A 19,419-nucleotide genomic window follows, 5' to 3' on the forward strand; every position below is an offset into this window, starting at 1 on the left:
CACCTGGCATAAAATAAAAAGTAGTGTGGTAAACAGTAGGACTTGACTACTACAACTAGACTTGATGTTATTCTGAAAAAATTAAGTGGACAGGACTGGCAAGTTTTGTTAGGCCGAATGAACTGTTCTTGTCTCGATTGTTCTAGTGCTCTAATTTGTTTTGTTAAAAGCTCCACCAAATTAGTTAGTTAAGGTGGACAGGCTGGTAGGAGGCTTAATCCTAATGCCAGTTTGGTTAAGAATATGTATTTTTAGATTACAGAATTTGTTTTCCTGCACAGTCAACTAATACAAAAAGACCCCAATATTAATATACAAGACACAATGTCAATAGAGCTGCTTTATTCAAAAATTGTAACTTTAAATATAATACAAATTTTGTTGCATTATTTACAAGACAAAAAATAGTTTCCTTATTTTGTATGAGTTTAAAGTCACATTTTACGTTTAACTCCTGAAGTAGATATTTGTTGTTGCATAAATGCTTTTAAAAAGTTGTTTAACTTTCACAATTTCTGTTTCACACTCCACTTAGTACATTCAGCCATGGCGACAACATGCATGCTAATAGATTGTTCTGCTTATTAGGACATCTTGCCAACAGGAACTTTTTCTTCCTTCTAAAACAGATCAAATGAAGTGCCAATTAGTTCCTGTTTTTAACAAAGTAACTGAAGTCAGAATGATAAAAGCAAAAGACACTTAAAGTAATGCAAAAACAAGACTTTTCATTTTGCACATATGGGTACATAAAGTCTCACATTGTTCTCCACAAATGTTCCAACTGGCAATTTCCAGTCCTTTCACATTTTTTTAAAAGTACAGTTCACACTGCTCTGCTCCCCAACTGAAGACATTGAGCTCCTAAATGGTGGATTCTTTTTTTTTTAATGTTGGAGACAATCCATTCTGTTCCTCATCTGCTTCTCCTTGGGAAAGTGATCTCGCTGAGAACAGGCTTTCTCGAAAGTGTTGCATTGTTATGAGGTCACTATTTGAAACTGGAAGTCCAAATAATTTTCTGAACTTCCTTCTGAAATCCTTTGATGCAAAATAGTAAATAAAGGGGTCGAGGCAACTGTTCACGCAGCTGAACGAGAGTGATAATTTGTAAGCTGCATAGTAGGACTTGTTATAGTAAATTTTGTTAATAATATGAAGCAAAAAAATGATATTATTAGGAGCAAAACAGGTAACAAAAACTAAAACCACCAATATTGCTAGCGAAATGGCTCTTCTTTTATGTATAGAACAGGTTTCCCTTTCTTTAATTAGACAGACTATAATTGCAATGTAGCAGAATACTGTTATAATAAAAGGAATCAGAAAGAGGATAAAAACTAACACAAAGAGGAAAGCTGCCCAGTGTTGCATTGTTGGTAACATATCTTTTTTGAGTACATCAAAGCAGGTGGTAATATTAAGTTCTTTAACCCTGTATGTCAAATCAGTGCTTTGAATAGGATACATAACTCCCAAGACTAAGGCCCACATCGCAAGGCATGCCCCTATGGCATAGTGGTTTCTTCTACAGTCATATTTCATCGGATGTACAATGCCAAAATAGCGCTCAGCACTGATAGCCATCATGGTCAAGATGGAGCAGTACATATTGGCATAAAACATTACTGATACTACGCTGCATAGTGTCTCCCCATAATTCCAGTCATAGCCTTTTATATGATAGTTAACTTGGAATGGTAGGAATGAGCCAAGTGCCAGATCAGTGATGCTCAGGTTGATCATAAAGATGATGGTTGGAGTTTTGGGTTTGGTATGAAACACCAGTAACACCATTGACAGGATATTGCCAGGAAAGCTTATCAGTATAACCAGAATATAGATGACAGAAAGAGTGTTGCTGAGAGTTCTGTTGGTGAACATTTCCAGAGTTGCATTATCCAGTTGTGTGACGTTGGAAATCATGGTGGAGTTCGTTTTGTATTAAATCATTCCACGGTGAGGCAACTGAAAATACAAAAAAGGATATGATATTAGTAATCTTGACAGATTTTGGTTTATTTTTAAAGGTCTGCTATGAATAAGACATACTAGCTAAACTTAAGTCCAATTACGGTTCCAAGTTCACAGTTTTATGAAGAGAAAAGAAAAATAAACATTTGATGTTAGTGCCTTGCAACCAAAACCCTAAAATTTGAAAAATCTAATCTAATCTTAATCTTTTTTTTTTTTTTTACTAGTTATTTAAATATAAAAAAACACAACCCGATAAAATAAAAATAAGATAGCAAGGAAAAGGATTTGTTTAAAAATCACTCAACACTGAACAGCCTGAGATAATCAGTCCTCTTAAAAGTGCATTCACCGTTTTCCCACAGAAATCTCTGGGGAAGAATTGGAATCTAAGCTAGCATTAATGGATTAAGTGGCCACTTGTAAGTTGCTTTTAATTAGAAAATCCATCCATCCATCCATTATCCAACCTGCTATATCCTAACTACAGGGTCACGGGGGTCTGATGGAACCAATCCCAGCCAACACAGGGCACAAGGCAGGAAACAAACCCTAGGCAGGGCGCCAACCCACCGCAGTAATTAGAAAATGACAACATTAAAAATTTTAAGATAAGAATGGGCTATAAAACTCAAAAAAGTTTGCCAATCCTAACCAGCTAATTTCCCCAAAATAATAATATGTTGATTTCTGAAGTACTATGGATAGTGCTACTGTACCGCAGCACCAGGAAATGTTACACTGGCTGATGGCATGTTCTCTCTGCATTCCAGAATTATTGAAATTGTTGCTTTAAAATTGGCCTAGGATTGGTAAGTGTCCATGTCTATACACTCCATAATGGACTGGCATTTGGTGCTTTCACATTAATGTTGAAAAAAGGGATTGAGGAAACAGCAAGAATAATAAAGACTATCTTATCCATCCATCCATCCATTATCCAACCTGCTATATCCTAACTACAGGGTCACGGGGGTCTGATGGAACCAATCCCAGCCAACACAGGGCACAAGGCAGGAAACAAACCCTGGGCAGGGAGCCAGCCTATCGCAGATGACTATCTTATAGTGTGAATATATTGCCACTTGTTTTACTGGTATCAGTCAGAAATGGACAGGTTTTGCCAGCAAATAAGAAGTTCAGGAAATATACAAGCAAGAGAAGGTCATTCAGTCCATTTGGCTTCTGGCTGGGCCCAAAGTTTCATTCAAATAATTATTGAAAAGTTGCATGAACAGCATAGCAAGGTATTTGGTAAAGCATGTATATTATGTTTTACTAACATGCAACTCTACACATTTTTATCTTAAGTGCAAATGTAAGCAATGGGCACCACATTAGAAGATTTGCAGTTGAAGGAATATCAGAGTTGACAAATGCAGATCTTGCTGCCCAAGTTTGCCAGATTACACAACTTGAAAGGGCAGAGAATAACAAACTAGGTGACTCCATGACAACATTTCCAAAGTATCACATGCTCATCCCTTTTTCTGGCAGTTAAGATGCTGCCCAACAGAGCTGGTAGTGTACAAATGCTTTCCAGATACTGTGAGTTCAATAACAAATTTTGCTATTTTTTCATCTTTTCCATTCTGTCGTGGTATTTAAGACTTGAAACATTAAACAGATAAGCCACTCTTCTATTTGTGAGATCCAAAGTATCTCCATTCCCTTGTAGCTGCATTATATGATTTGTGATTCCTGCTGAGTGCCCATTGATTCTTAACTCTCACATACACACAGCATGCCCCAGAATTTGGGGAGATTTGCAGACTTGTTGGATTGAGTAGTGGTTGTCAGACTACATGACTGTTACTAACAGGAGTGGGCTGCAACTGCCCTTCACTCTCATGATTTATGTCTGCGACTAAAGATTGATGGAAAAATCATAAAATGTAAGAATTAAGAATTTCGGTACTGTACTCTGAACATGTGATAATGAAGACCCTATAAACTAGGTTGGTTATTACTGGTATTCTCCAGTATAGTCACAAAATGAGCTTAAAACATAGATACCATAGAACAATCTGTACAGTTTGCTTAAAGTGACTTTGTGCTTTATTTTTTAACCTTAAAAGGCACCCTAAGGAGACACTGAAAATGACAGAAAAGCACTTGGTATGATTTGTATGGTAGTGTCCCTTTAACAAACAAGTGAGTTTTAGAAATCTTTTAATTTGCTGGTCAGTCACATTATGTGTCAGCAGTGGTTGGCATGAGATGACTGTTAGAGGAAACAAGGCCAACGGCAGGTCAGAACAGTCAAATCTAGAAACTAGAAACTGCACCATGGTACATGTACTTAGTTGAGTGCATGTGGGTACATTTTTGGCATTGAGAACTAACGCTGTAATCATTAAAGCAAAAAACAGCACTGAATGAGACATTTGCTGGTTTAGAAGGGATGGGCTGCAAATTGCAAATGGTTGCATACAAAACACCACAAGCATTTTTCCCTGAATAAATCATAGCTTTTACACTAATAAGAGGCATGGTATGGTGGTACAGTGGCTAGCACGGCTGGCTCATAGCTCCACTATGGTCTTAGCTTTTTGGCATGGGGTTTCTCCTGATATGTGTCAGTTTCCTTCAACATTCCAAAGGCAAGGTGGGTGGCATCTGTAAGCAGGCCTGAACGAGTGAAATGTCAGACTGTCCTGCCATGGATTGAGTGTTGAGTGTTTAATTATCATTAAGTCGACTCAGATGAACTGTCTGAATAGGAGTAACTGTCTTCTGATTACTTCATGTAGGGAATTAATTTAACAAAACACTTTCAATAATAATGTAAATGAAAACAATGGGTGAACACGGGCTATTTTTAAATGTAAAATTCAACAAAATGGCTGATTTGATTATTTGAAAAAATAGAGGTTGGAAACATGCACTGATACAGTACATTGCCATACCCACCACACGAACCACCTCAGGATCTCAAATTAGGACAACTGTGTAACAGGCGACACCTCAGGACCACATTAGTTTGAATGGAATGGAACAGCAATGTGAGTTTTTTTTAGAATGGCTAGAGTGCCTATCCTGCCACCAACCCCCCCAAGTTTTCCCTGCAATTTGGAGGACCTGCTTGTGCGGCTGGATGCAGGTTAACATCATACTGAGGACAAAGCAATTGCAGTTTAAGGGCCTTTTTGAAGGGCCCAACAGAGTGGAATCACTTCTGGCATTTACGGGATTCAAACCTACAACCTTTCCGATTACCGGGGCAGATCCCTAGGCTGAGAGCCACCACTCTGCTAAGTGGAAAGATAACAGAGGTGTTATTTTTTATATGTATTGTTCTCAATTTTAAACTTTTCTGCATCAGTAGAATGACCTTGCAAATCTAAACAAGGATATATTACAGAAGTACAGTGCAAACCATGTGTCACTATTGGAGTGATATTTAGGAAATTTAACATTTCTTTTCACTGCTATGCTGATTATACTCAGGTTTATATTCCTGTCTGCAACTCTGCAACAAATCTACTCCACAACTGTCTGTCTGAACTAAGATCCTGGATGGCTAATAATTTTCTTGATCTAAATCAAAATAAAACGAAGGTGCTTATAGTGGGTCCATCACCTAAAGCCCAAATTGGTCTTGGACTTCTCGGCTCTTTCTCTTTCTTTTCCAAACCGCAAGTCTGCAATCTTGGCGTTACCTTTGATAGTAAACTCTCTTTTGAGAAACAAGTAAATTCTGTAGTCAACAGTTGCTTATTCCAACTTCGTCTATTAGGTAAGATAAAGCCTTTTTTTATCTTCGAGGGATCTTGAGAAAGCTACGCATGCTTTTATTTTTTCTCGCCTCAATTACTGCAACTTGCTGTATTCTGGGATTAACAAATCTCTGATACACAGGTTACTGCTGGTCCAAAATGCTGACGCTCGCTTTCTGGTTGGGGCCAAAAAGTATGACTCTGTTTCTCCTATTTTATCTTCTTTACATTGGCTGCCTGTCAATTTTCAAATTGATTTTAAAATCTTGTTGCTAGTTTTTAAATCTTTACATGGGCTTGCTCCTGCCTATTTATCTGAATTGTGTGCTTTACATCAGCCTTCTAGAGTGCTTAGATCTTCTGGTCAGTTGTCTCTTGTTGCCCCTCGTACCAAGTGTAAAACCAAGGGGGACAGGGCCTTTGCAGCTGCTGCGCCACGCCTGTGGAACTCTTTACTTCATCATATAAAGGAGTCGTCTACAATTGAACTGTTCAAAACAAGAATAAAAACTCATTTCTATTAACTTGCATTCCGTGACCTTCAGTAATACTAATGGTTTCCTCTTTGTTATTATATAACATTATTTCTATTCATTATGTATCTTATTTTATGTTCATATATTTTATTTCTATTTATGTTTTTATGTTGTTTTGTTTTTCTTTTATTCTATTATTGTAAAGCACTTTGGCCACAGCATTACTATGTTGTTTTAAATGTGCTATATGAATAAATTGACATTGACATGTGTGAAATCAAATATTGCATAACTGTGCCCAAAAGTGTGACTGTGGAACTGTTCCCTGTTGTCAGGGTACAGTTCAAATAAAATCAATGGGTTAAATGTCAAGCATGCGTAGCTTGAATCTCTTAATACAAGGAGGAAGCATAACCTTTCTCTTTAATACCCTAGCCACACTATGTGAAAATGATTTGCCTTTGACAAATAATGGTGACCACACAATGACACAGTGTGTATTCACAGGTAGATCAGGCTGCATGGCAAACATTTACTGGCAATGTTTTGGCATCTCTAATCATTAAACAGTCTTCTTGTAAAATGTAGTGAAATAGAGATACTTCCCCAGTGGTGGTAGTAGACAGAAAGTATATAATTGGCTGAGAGTCTTGGGAAGTCTTTGTAAACAGTAAAAATATGCCAAAAAAGGCTTGTAGTTATCAGTTTTCTGATATACAGAATCTAGCAGTGTTCATCCCAGATAAGACACTAGAGTCTTAAAAACGTTCTAATAATAATACTGTTAATAAACATACTTATAGATAGATATACTGTAAACCCAAATCAGATTCATAGATAGATAGATAGATAGATAGATAGATAGATAGATAGATAGATAGATAGATAGATAGATAGATACTTTTATGGTGCCAAGGGGGAAATATTAACTGTTAACTAAATATTATCTATCTTACCCTCATTATAAATTCAGGAAACAGATAGTTGTGAGAGATTTTGAGGCACAGGGCGGCACAGTGGCGCAGTGGGTAGCGATGCTGCCTCGCAGTTAGGAGACTTGGGTTTGCTTCCTGCGTCCTCCCTGTGTGGAATTTCCATGTTCTCCCTGTGTCTGCGTGGGTTTCCTCCAGGTACTCAAGTTTCCTCCCATAGTCCAAAAATATGCAGGTTAGGCGCATTGGCGATTCTAAATTTCCATAGTGTGTGCTTGGTGTGTGTGTGTGGGGGCACAAAGGTTAGCTCTGTTGCCTTATAGCCCTTGGAAATGAGTTTGCTACTGTCCCTTATTAGGTTACTATGATTCAGGGACAATTTTTCCATCAAATAGTATTATTTTTTCTTCAAACACATACTTTAACAGCTGTTATCTATAGTACAACTATTTAGTATAATAAATATGCGTAAAAATAAAAACTTGTATTCTGCAAGCCATTTTGTTTTCCTTCTGGAATAGATACCCCATTTATCACAATAGTAATTTAGGAAAAAGAGAAATGTATAAAATACAAACAGTATTCTGCTCTTATGAATGAATATAATCAGTTCAAACTGCCAGCTAATTAATTCTGCAGAAGCATGTTAGACTAATAAATGTGAAATAGCAGAGAACAATGCAGGATAGACAGAGATATTGACAGTTATTATGCAATCATTTTAAATCACTAAATATAAGACAGCAATAAAAAATTACAAATTTTAAACCAAAAGATTCTATTATGATTCCAGACAATTAAACATAGCATAAATGCATATCTTAATACATAAGATATGTATTTGTGGACATGGTATGACGCATTAAGTTTTACCATTGTGTGATTTTTTTTTTAAAGAAACATACAGTATTCTTTCAACAATAAAATATTCTAAAGAGTATTTCACAAAGCTCAGTGGTGTTTTTATCTAAAAAGATGTCAATAATGAATAGGTTAATTGAATTCTTATTTCGCGGTTTGTTTCCTGCCTTGTGCCCTGTTTTGGCTGGGATCGCCTCCAGCAGACCCCCGTGACCCTGTAGTTAGGATGTAGTGGGTTGGATAATGGATGGATGGAAGGAATTCATACTTGTGATTGAATATTGTTGGAAATATATGTAATTCCTAAAACTTTGTCAGCAATGTAAGCTGAATGAGGTGAAAGAATGAGTAAGCAAATTATTTTATATATTGCTTATATAGTGCTGACTTTTTCTTTTGAATTTATAGCCATTTATCACTCATCGCTCCAAAACAACTCCACACACAAAATCTGCACCATAAAATCAAATCAACATATTACATGTAATGTGGACTGTAGTATAGTGGCTAGCACTGCCCTTGACCCCAAAGACTTATTGCCATATCTCAGCCAGGGTTCTTCCTCAGGCTGGGATTCATGTTTAATGTCTCATTCATTTTTGACTCCTTTATTTATGTACTTAATGTTTATTCTTTATTTTTGGTTTTGTCTATGTTTCTAAGCAGCTTGTGTTATGTACCATGTGTGTGAGGGGTGGTTCCCCATGAGGTGGGGCCACCTACTAATCACCACCAGGTACTGCTCTCCACCCTATAAACAGGAGAGCCTTCCATAGTTCCTGGTGGCTCATTACAAATGTGTTAGGGAGTGGAAATGTTTTTATTCGGGGATTTGATGGTAATCCACCCTAGAGAACAATTTTTTGGAAGTTATTTATGGGACGTGTGTGCTTTTGGGACTCCCAGTCTATGCCACATATTTAGTAAATGATTCATCAAATAAAAAACACAATATTAAAGTATGCCTTAGATATAATAAAAGTCTCTATTAATAAACTGTTATATGTAGGACCCGAATTTTTATTGTGGTAGACAAAGGATTTCCCTTAAAATAACAAATGGGGGAAGGGTTAGGGGATTTTATTGGTTTCAGGAACTACCTGATTCATTTTGACATGAGCATATACTGAATTTATTCACTTCCATTTTCTGACCAGTAGTTGAAAAATATGTTTAATACTTAAAATTAATACTAAAATAATAAGTGCTACATTATAGGTTTATGGGGCTATTATTGTCAGAGTATAGTGAAATTCTTACTTGTAAGAACTAATCAACATGTAACACATCTCCACTCTCTGATGATTTGATTAGTGAGTAGAACTACCTACCACCTTATCTTGATATGTGCATTTTCCTTACCTTTAAAATCTCAGAACACTCATTACACATATCCTTGGGATGGCATAGTAAGTTATGTATTTATATGAAAAGCACTGTACAATAGGTAGTAAAATACTTTGTATAAAAGATAGGCTGATAGACAGGAAAGGCACTATAAAATAACCAATGAAAGGCTTTAGATAAAAGGCAAACATGAATGAATACCAGGATAACTCAAACAATAACTAATTACACAAGCTGTTTAAAGTTGGTTCTTCTAGCACATACAAGTCAGGTTTTTCAGAAAATCTTTTTGTCAGATTTGTGATATTTGTTGTTGTGAGATTTATGTCTGCCTTGGTATACTGAGAAGACATTTGCCAGATAATAACACTTGCTGGAGAGTAATTTAATAAACCAATCAAATTCAGATTTCAAATATCACAAGCTACTGATGCTTTAACTATAAACATATCTCAATTCTTTTTAACATTTGTCCCAACTTTAGGACTCTGTGAAATGAAATTTAAGATTAACCCATTATTTTAGAACTCCTGTAAAACAACCTTTGTTTTGTTGCTTTGAAGGTACATCACGTAAGTATGAGGTCCTTTTTTAGGACTTATTAATTCTTAATAGTATGTGCACTATATACTGAAGTGCTTTCACTATATACTGAAATTTTTAAACTCTATAGTACGGTGAAATTAATTGATTATATACTGACATTTTGTCTCATACACAGTAATGCATACACTCTAGTGAGCCATAATTGACTAATGCTGAGATTTTGTCTCAATTAATCTAATGCACCGAAGGGGAAAAGGCAGAGTCAGTTTTTAAAAAAAAGATTAAAACTAAGTCTCAAAATGTGCAAAGGTCAAAACCAAAAAACGTTTTTGTCTGTCATTGCAACTAAGTCACTAAACAAAGAAACAGTCAAAATACTGTTGCACAACCAAGACTATAATAATATAGACAGTCTCAAAGTATATGGGTTTCTATCCAGTCTCAGAAATGTGCATGACCCCTGACCTTCATAACCACTATCTAGTGACATTACAGGTTGTGACCTCTGCTTGTTCTGCATAACAATGTGGCTAGCAACCATACACAAACGAAGTGCAACACGGCGACACTTACAAGAAACACAATGGCATTGTGATAAGAAGTTAACTTTTAGCAAGTTTAGTTAGTGCCTTTAGTGCAAAATAAACCTTAAATGTGAATTCTACATATTACAAACACCCCCAAAGACACAAAGGACATAAAATTAAAGAAAATAAATCCATAACACGTTAAAGAAAAAAAAAAACCAGGAATCATAACAATATATATTTTATTTTTATTGACTGGACTATAAAAGATTTGTAGCTTTCACATATTGCCTCGCCTCATAACATGCAATAGTCTGTTCGTTATTATTTTAGAGATAGGTTCCATTAAACAATTAATTTATATTCTGTTATTTTTTTTTTATATCATTGAATTTCACTCTGCAAACTAATTCCTGGTCTCCTTACTTAAGGAGACGTGGCATTTGGTGGGGTGTCTTGGAGCAAGAAACACATTTAACTACATTCTGCTTACATTCCAGCATGTTTCACTATAGAACAACACATACTTAATGTTTTCTGTTTCAATTTCTACAATGAAGTACACTGCTTCAGCAGTCTAACTGTGTGTGTGTCTCTGAGATTATGTGTGGCCAATGTAAAAAAATAATTCATTTTATTTTGGAATGAAAATATGGAGCAGACCATGTCACCACCACTGATCACTTGTACAGGTACAGAGAGTGCCACTTTGTTTGAAACTTGGCTCTATTATTACTTAATAAAAGTATTGTTTTCCGCACACTTCAAAAAGACATGCAGGTTAAATGATCTGGTTACTCTAAATTAGTAAAATATGGGTAAGTGTCAATGTGTGTGACTGCAAGTTTTGTAGCTCATCCAAGGCTGGAACCCAATGCAGCAGGGATTTTCACCCGATTCCAGCAATCCTGATCAAGATAAGCAGGTTAGACAATGGATGGATGGTTGGACGAAAACTGCAGTTACGTTCATTACAGTCACAGGATGAATGCTATATTCGTTCATTTGTCAGGAGTACGCTATATTAAAAAGGGATTAATCTAGCTATCATTTCAATTCACTTATTCAAATGCGTCATGCTACTGTTTAAAAAGATTCCAATTGGCAGATGACTATTTATATATCATCTATTTCAAAGTATGAACAAATCTTGTACTTTCATTTCTAAATTATTTCCAAAGTGGAATAAAATGTTAATAACAAAAGATTTTCCTGCTTTATTAATTTAAAATTGTTTTTAAATCAATGTTTTAAAATAGCACCAATAATTTTCTGAGTCTCACCGAGATATTCAAGTTTTGATGAGCAAACCCAATCATAACACAATATAATACTAAAGGCATAAATCTTACTTAAATAAAAAGTCTGTAAAAATCAAACCACATTTACATCTAATCTAGTCTGTTGTACAGTGGTTAGCTGTGACATTTAGATATCAGCTCACTGTGTGGAGTATACATTTCTCATTGTGTCTCTGTGGGTTTTCTCTGAGCATGACAGTTTCCTTCATTTTCTAACAATGTGCACGTTTAGTGAATTGGAAGTTCAAGGTCATTTCCACATGAGTCTCCACGTATCCTTTGAAGGACTGGCATCCCATCCAGTGCTAGTTTTTGCTTTGCTCCCTGTGACAATGTTCAGGATTAAGTGCATTTGGAAAAAGGGTTGGAAGATTTAAATGTGGTATGGCTGATTTGTTTTCTGTAAGATCCAATCCAATACCAATCCAAATTTTGGTAGCTGTTTCAATTTTCATTGCTATCTTCACAGTTTTTGGTGCACCAACAGCTAAACCTTTGTGAATTTCTTTCTCATTTCTTATAAATGTAGCAGACTATGAACTCCTTCAATTATATGTATGGCCCAAAGATGGAAAGGAATGTTTTTATAACATTCGTAAGTGACATTTTCACTGCCAAAGTCATCACCTTCCTGGACATTTTAGCTGCAGGCTTACTTGAACTTTAACTGTGAACACATTTATACCCCATACATAAAAAAGGCACAGGAAATTAAATCCCAGAAACCACAAAATGCAGAACACTACCGAATGCAGGCAGCCAGAGTGCTAATTGGATGCTATCCAGAATAATGGGGATAGTGCATGGACTTCGGAACCGGGGGCACTTGAGCCTGGGATCCTTTAAGAATTTAAGGTTATTATACATTGTGTTGGTGTATTGTAACCTATGGAGTGTGATTTGCACAGCCGAGGAGTGCAGATGTGATCGTCAATATATAAGAGTTGCACTTACAGTACATGTGACATCTAAATTGAACTAATTACACTACATGAAATATTAAGTCAGGTTTTTAAAGAACCAATGCAAATGGTCATGTGAATAGACTAAGTTTGCAGTGCCAAACAACAATAGGCATTACAGTTGGATGTGCACATTATAAGAAAAATACAGAGGTAATGAAAACCATCAGAAAGCCATAGAGGTCTTAATAACGCTGATTATACAATATATAAGCTGCTGTTGTTGAGGAAAGGTATGGAGACAGAGAGTAATAGTGGAGAGCATGTTTGAATGAGTAAATCTAATTAATAGTTTTATTTCTTGTTGATAAAATTGCATTACGTCCATACTGTATGATGTATCAATTCTACTTTTAGCTTCTTCAGTTTATACAAATGTATGATTCATTGCAATTTTAAAAGGACATTAAATGATTGCTAAATAATCTTTATAATATTACTGAATACTGATCACAAGCATCACACACTGACACTTGTGATAGCGTATCCTGCTGCAATAGCCATTTATTGTGCTATCTTTGGCAGCAGATGCTTTTTGTGGTCGATGGAATGGGGGATATTGATGCTGGGTTACCTGTGGAAATGCCAGGGATTAGCACAGATAAGAAAAATCAGAATACAGGTAACATTCAGATCAGGATCCTTCTGAGCTATAGGATGAAACAATTTGTGAAAAATATTTTACCTTCAGATAGCATTTCTTTTAATACTGTAAAATATAATACAACAAAGACATTAACATTAGAGGTTGACTGGTTATTCTTAGTGCTTGAGAGTGTGGGGAAGTGCATGCATTTGTTGAGCAACAGTGAATGTTTCTGCCTAGTACCCAAAGCTGCTGGGATTTCCTTTAACTTCAATTTAACCTGTAATGGAAAAGTATGTTCAGAAAATGAGTGGATGGTTTTATCATAGGAGAATGATGTATCTATAACAATTTAAAAATCACTACATCCATTACCTCATAACTGAATTAAAGCTCCTGTGTCTGACTTAAATACGCCACTTCTGGTACTATACATTTAAACTAGCTATCACCTGCTGTGGAAAATAACAACCAGTTTTTATAGAATGTAAATTGTGAATTATCTAGCACAGACACCTATTGTTTTGATGTAATTTAGATAAATATTAATAAATCGAATAATATTAAAAAAATAAATTTAAATAAATTTGTTTATAAAATTAAATACATAATTATGTCTGCCATAGTGTAAAGAATGAGAATTTCTTACATTTGTCTATTGAAGGCAGAGGTTTAGTCATCTAAGATATGCAGTAAATAAAGTAATAAGTCATAGCAGCTCAGGGAACCACCACAATTATATTCATATTCTCTCATTTTTTTCTGAATAGTCAATTCTGAAGGATCTTTCCTAGTTATATAAAAATGAATAAATCTGTAAAAACAGCTATTAGAAAGAAATGTCCTTGTGAGCCTAGAAAATGCTGCAAAAGTTGACATAACTTTTTACTCGTGCTGACCGCCAGGGAAAGAAGGGCGGCGGCTTGGCAAACATTTACTTGAGCCGGTTAAAATGTAAAGATGTTTATTTTGGTGAATTCAAGACCTAAAAGTAAAGGAATTCATGAAACTCCTGGACTCTTTTGATTTGAGACAGCTCGTTAATCAGCCTACACATAAAGCAGGTCATACGTTAGACTTAGTAATTACTAATGGACTAAAAGTTGATATAAAGCAGGTGATTGATACAGGTCTATCAGACCATTTACTTTTACTTTTTAGTATAGAAATAATGATAGAAAACACTCATGAGAAGCATATTGTTAAAAAACACTTCTTTGACTCATCAGCAGCTTTAAAATTTACAAACATTCTAAGCAATCAGTCCATTTATAGTGCCAACTATAATAGCGAGGATAATGTAAATAATAAGGTGGAAAGATTTAATACTAAAGTGAGAGTTGCTGTTGACATAGTTGCACCTGAAAAGACAGTTAAAAAATCTTCTAGCATTGTTATACCATGGAAGACCCAAAGAGTGTCTGATTTAAAGAGAACATGCCGTAGAGCTGAGCATAAATGGAGGAAGACTAAAAAACTAACTGTCCACTATGAAATATTAAAAGTTAAAATAACAGAATACAATAACACAGTCCGTCTTGAGTGGCGCTGCTATTTCTCTAAGATTATAAATAACAATAATAGTAATCCCAGAGTCTTATTCTCGGCGATTGATCGTCTGCTAAACCCAGATAACTCAAAGGAATGCCTCCTAAGTACTTCCAGTAAAACCTGTGAGGCTATTGCTGTATTTTTCAATCAAAAAATTAATGATATTATAAATAACATAGTATATCTCCCCAATACTACGGATCATACTAAACCCCAATCCTCTATTATAAACAAATTAAACTCTTTCTCTAGCATAGATTTACCTGATTTACATAAAATAATTTCTCAACTGAAACCCTCCACCTGTGTCCTTGACCCAATACCAACAAATTTTTTCAAAGGAGTATCAGGTGTGCTAATTGATAATATTCTTGATATAGTAAATTCGGCATTAGATACGGGAATCTCCCCAGACTGTCTTAAGACTGCTGTAGTTAAACCCCTGCTCAAGAAAAATAATCTTGACCCCTCTGCTTTTGAACATTTTAGACCCATCTCCAACCTGCCCTTCTTAAAATTCTAGAGAAGGCAGTCATTATGCAGTTAAATGACCACCTCAATAAACATGCTATTCTTGATAAATTTCAGTCAGGTTTTAGAACAAATCACAGCACAGAAACGGCACTCGTTAAAGTAGTAAATGACTTGTGGGTAAATGCAGACAGAGGCCATTTATCTATTCTCATCCTCTTAGATTTGAGTGCTGCTTTTGACACCATTGATCATAATATTCTTATAAATCGCCTTAATCAATGGGTGGGCCTCTCTGGTAGTGTCTTAAATTGGTCTGAATCCGACCTGGCAGGGATAAAATTCTTTGTTAGTTGTGGGAATCACATCTCAAAGACACATGATATTCTATATGGTGTTCCACAAAGCTCTATCCTGGGTCCGCTGCTCTTCTCAATCTACATGCTTCCGTTAGGTCAGATTATCTTGAGGCACAATGTGAGTTACCACAGCTATGCTGATGACACACAGCTGTATTTATCAATAGCACCTGATGACCCCGATTCTCTTGATTCACTAACACAATGTCTTACTTGTATTTCTGAATGGATGAATAGTAATTTTCTCAAGCTAAATAAAGAGAAAACTGAAATCTTAGTGATTGGCAATAACGGATACAATGAGGCTATTACAAATAAACTGGATACATTAGGATTAAAAGTCAAGACAGCGGTAAAAAGCTTAGAGGTAATTGTTGACTGTAATCTGAATTTTAAATCGCATATCAATCAGATCACTAGGACAGCATTTTTTCACTTAAGAAACACAGCAAAAGTTAGACCTCTTATATCACTGAGAGATGCTGAGAAATTAGTTCACACGTTTGTTTTCAGCCGACTAGATTATTGTAACGCAATCCTCTCAGGAATACCCAAAAACGACATAAATCATTTCCAACTAGTGCAGAATTCAGCTGCTAGAATCCTAACCAGGAAAAGGAAATCCGAGCACATTTCTCCAATTTTGATGTCACTACACTGGTTACCTGTGTCACTCAGGATTGACTTTAAAATTCTGCTTTTTATGGTTTTAAACACATTATTTTAACATGGCCTTCTCATAACCTCACTGTAATTTAATCCTGATACTCTGCATATCCAATTCATTATAACTATTCATGGTGGCTCTAAAATCTGTACTAACCCCTACTCTCTCTTCTGTTTCTTTTGTGCCACCACCATCTACTCAAAGTACCGTGATGTTCCAACAGTGATGGATTAAAAGCCAGAAGTCTGCATGACCATCATCATCAGGAGCGTCCGTGAGAACCCTAAATACAAAGAGGACTGTTTCATTTATGTTAGGTAGAATGCCCAGAGGGGACTGGGTGGTCTCATGGCCTGGAACCCCTGCAGATTTTATTTTTTTCTACAGCCGTCTTGAGTTTTTTTTTTTCCTGTCCTCCCTGGCCATCGGACCTTACTCTTTTTCTATGTTAACTAATGTTGTCTTATTTTAATTTCTTATTTTGTCTTTTATTTTTCTTCATTATGTAATGCACTTTGAGCTACTTTTTTGTATGAAAATGTGCTATATAAATAAATGTTGTTGTTATTATACACTGAAAAAAGTATAACATTGATGTTGTTCATTCAACGTAAATTTTCTCTTTCAAGCAATTTAAGATTAGTCATTTAATGTTGCAACTTGAAATATTTGGTTTCAGATCTCAATCAAAGTAAAAAAAATTGTTTGTACCAAATTAAGTTATGGTGGAGGGAATAAACGTAAAAATCCTATTTCATTTAACTTAATATTTTAGGTTGTTCATGTGCTGTGTTTGAGGGATCATTTGTATATTCTTTCGGTCAAACTTTCCAGTTTGATGGCTTTCCAACTGCCAAAAAAGAAGAACAACTTAAAAAATAGATTTACTTCAGTAAAAAAAACAAGTGAATTGCACACAATCACTGTAAATGATTTGCCTCAACTTAAAAATTGTGGGATCAATAAGCTACAAAGAATTATATTGAGAATTCAGATTGAAAATATTAATTGTGAATCATCACATTATTTTTTTCAGTGTAACTGAAAGTTTACTATTGGTTAAAATATAGGTTAATAAACATGAACTGAAGTAAATCATCACTTTACTGACATTCTGTCGCTAGCTGATGGTTAGCATTGGTTAGATTTTATAGGAGGTTATAAACATAGGTCCATGTGAGAGAAAGCAGAATATTTGACATACACAGCATATGACCGTGCAACATATTTGAAAATTCCATTTCAATAAACCAGTAGCATGACTACCCTTCACTTATTTGAAAAAAAAAGTTTTTGCACATTTTAAGGACTATTAAAAAAAAGAAACATTAAAATTGGTTGTATAGCTTGTATAATGTAATGATGAGTGAGGCAGTGCAACTTTTTTATATATAATACGCTACCCTGGCTGTTCATTTGTAAGTCCAGGATTTTAAATCACCTGCAACTAATGACCTGAAATTTGGTACACATATACTACGTGACATCTACTATTTGCTTTCAGGGCGATGATTGACCTCCAAGGTTATTCCTCTTTTATTTTTATTTTATTGTAGAATCAAATTTTGACAGCAGCCAGCAGGGCGGCCGTGCGGAACAAGAGTACGGGTGCTGTTCTCTTACCTACCACCTTCGGTGTGACTTCCCCTACCTCTTCATATCTTAAATCATTCATGAGGCAGATTGAAGACTTAAGTGCCAGCTTAAGTGAAAAATTAAAGAAAATGTACTAAGTAATTGCAACACAAACACTGACTTAATCAGTTTTAACGTGAAAAGATGCCAACGAAAGAAGAAAAAAAGCGGGCCGATAGGGTGGAGAAACGAAGAGCAGCTCAGGAAGCAGCAAGCACATCAACCTCGGAGCAAACAAATGCTAAACTATGAATGCTCAAGTCAAGTGCATTCACTGCACGTTATCGTGCAGTGCGATGTTACTGGTCTGTGTATATTTAAAAAAAAAATTGTCACACATGTGCAAATTGGTGGTAGCCAAAAGGCTTTAGTGATGATAATGTCTCTCCAAATTGGGGGTGGTGCTGTTTTCTAATGCCTTCTCTATTCTTCCCTCTGCAGAACAGATGATTGATAGCCATTTCACCATTGACGTCACTTCCATTGTCCGCCCTCCTAGACCCTCCCCTTCCTGTCTGGAACTTATAAAAAAAAATTGAACACGGCCATCTTTAATTCAATTCTATTCTGAACTCCTGAAAAGACACCTTCCCAGCATTGCTGATAATTGTGTTGTTTTTTTTCGTACAAATTATTTGTGGGGACCAATTCTTCATTGTAGTCTCTGCTTTTGACCTGTACCTTGGAGCAATATGATTGGTCAGTTTGGCTTTAGTGATATGATCGACACACAAGGAGAAATGGCATGGGAGCCATGTAGAGAGAGTCACCTTCAAGAACAGGAAGTATAAAACTACACAGGAGGCAAGGAAGAAACCTTGAAAATAATGACAGTCTTAGAAGCTAGCTTTACGGGAATATGTTTGGGAAAGGGGAATGCTGGTCAAGAGAGGATCAGATCCACGAGGACACTAAGGAAAGGCACTGAAGGTACACGTACAGCAAGAGATAGCACATATTTTTAAACAATTCTATTACCTGTCTTTGACAGCACAGCTATTATATGTAATAGGATGTCTGAACAACACCCCCATCTTCTGGACAATTTTATGTAGTAGACTATAGGCAATGTACAGGAAGTGACTGTATGACTTTTTTGAAACTTCTATTGTAAGGACTTATTTCGAAAATAAATTCTGATGCATCATTTGCATGTTTTAATAAGCATAAATAAAATCTAAATTGGCTGCTCTCCACCTCTTAACCTAGTAGTTTTGGGGTATCTGTTTGGTGGGGCTGGATCCTGGTTTTTCACGTCCTATGAGCTCTGCGCCTCCCTACTGCCTGAATTTGCTTAAGTTAGGCAAACAATATTAGGACACAGTGCTGAAGCAGCATGGGTGCCACTGCAGCATTCTGTATGCCTAGAATTCAAACAAGTGCAGTTTTGCATTCTTTACTACTGTTTACAAACTCATCAACTTCATATCTATTTAGTTATAAAAATTGCATAATTAAGATCTTCCAAAATTATAAATGTATTAATTTTTCAACTCATTTATGAT

At 35.7% G+C, this 19,419-nt stretch overlaps 1 protein-coding gene across 7 annotated transcripts in view; it reads right to left on the reverse strand.

Annotated features, from left to right (window-relative positions):
- Positions 1 to 327: 327 nt before the first annotated feature.
- p2ry8 (P2Y receptor family member 8) overlaps positions 328 to 19,419 on the reverse strand; it is a 48,807-nt gene continuing 29,715 nt past the window's right edge. For 6 of the 7 annotated variants that reach the window (XM_039744761.1, XM_039744766.1, XM_039744762.1 and 3 more), the window contains exon 2: positions 328 to 1,968. In XM_039744761.1, coding sequence (XP_039600695.1) covers positions 865 to 1,926 — 1,062 coding nt within the window. In that variant the 5' untranslated portion in view covers positions 1,927 to 1,968 and the 3' untranslated portion in view covers positions 328 to 864. Of the gene's footprint in view, positions 1,969 to 7,125; positions 7,188 to 19,419 lie in introns of those variants that run through there. The other variant, XM_039744765.1, reaches the window with a different exon arrangement.

Source organism: Polypterus senegalus, chromosome 2 (genome assembly GCF_016835505.1).
Source record: "Polypterus senegalus isolate Bchr_013 chromosome 2, ASM1683550v1, whole genome shotgun sequence".
Classification (NCBI taxonomy): domain Eukaryota; kingdom Metazoa; phylum Chordata; class Cladistia; order Polypteriformes; family Polypteridae; genus Polypterus; species Polypterus senegalus.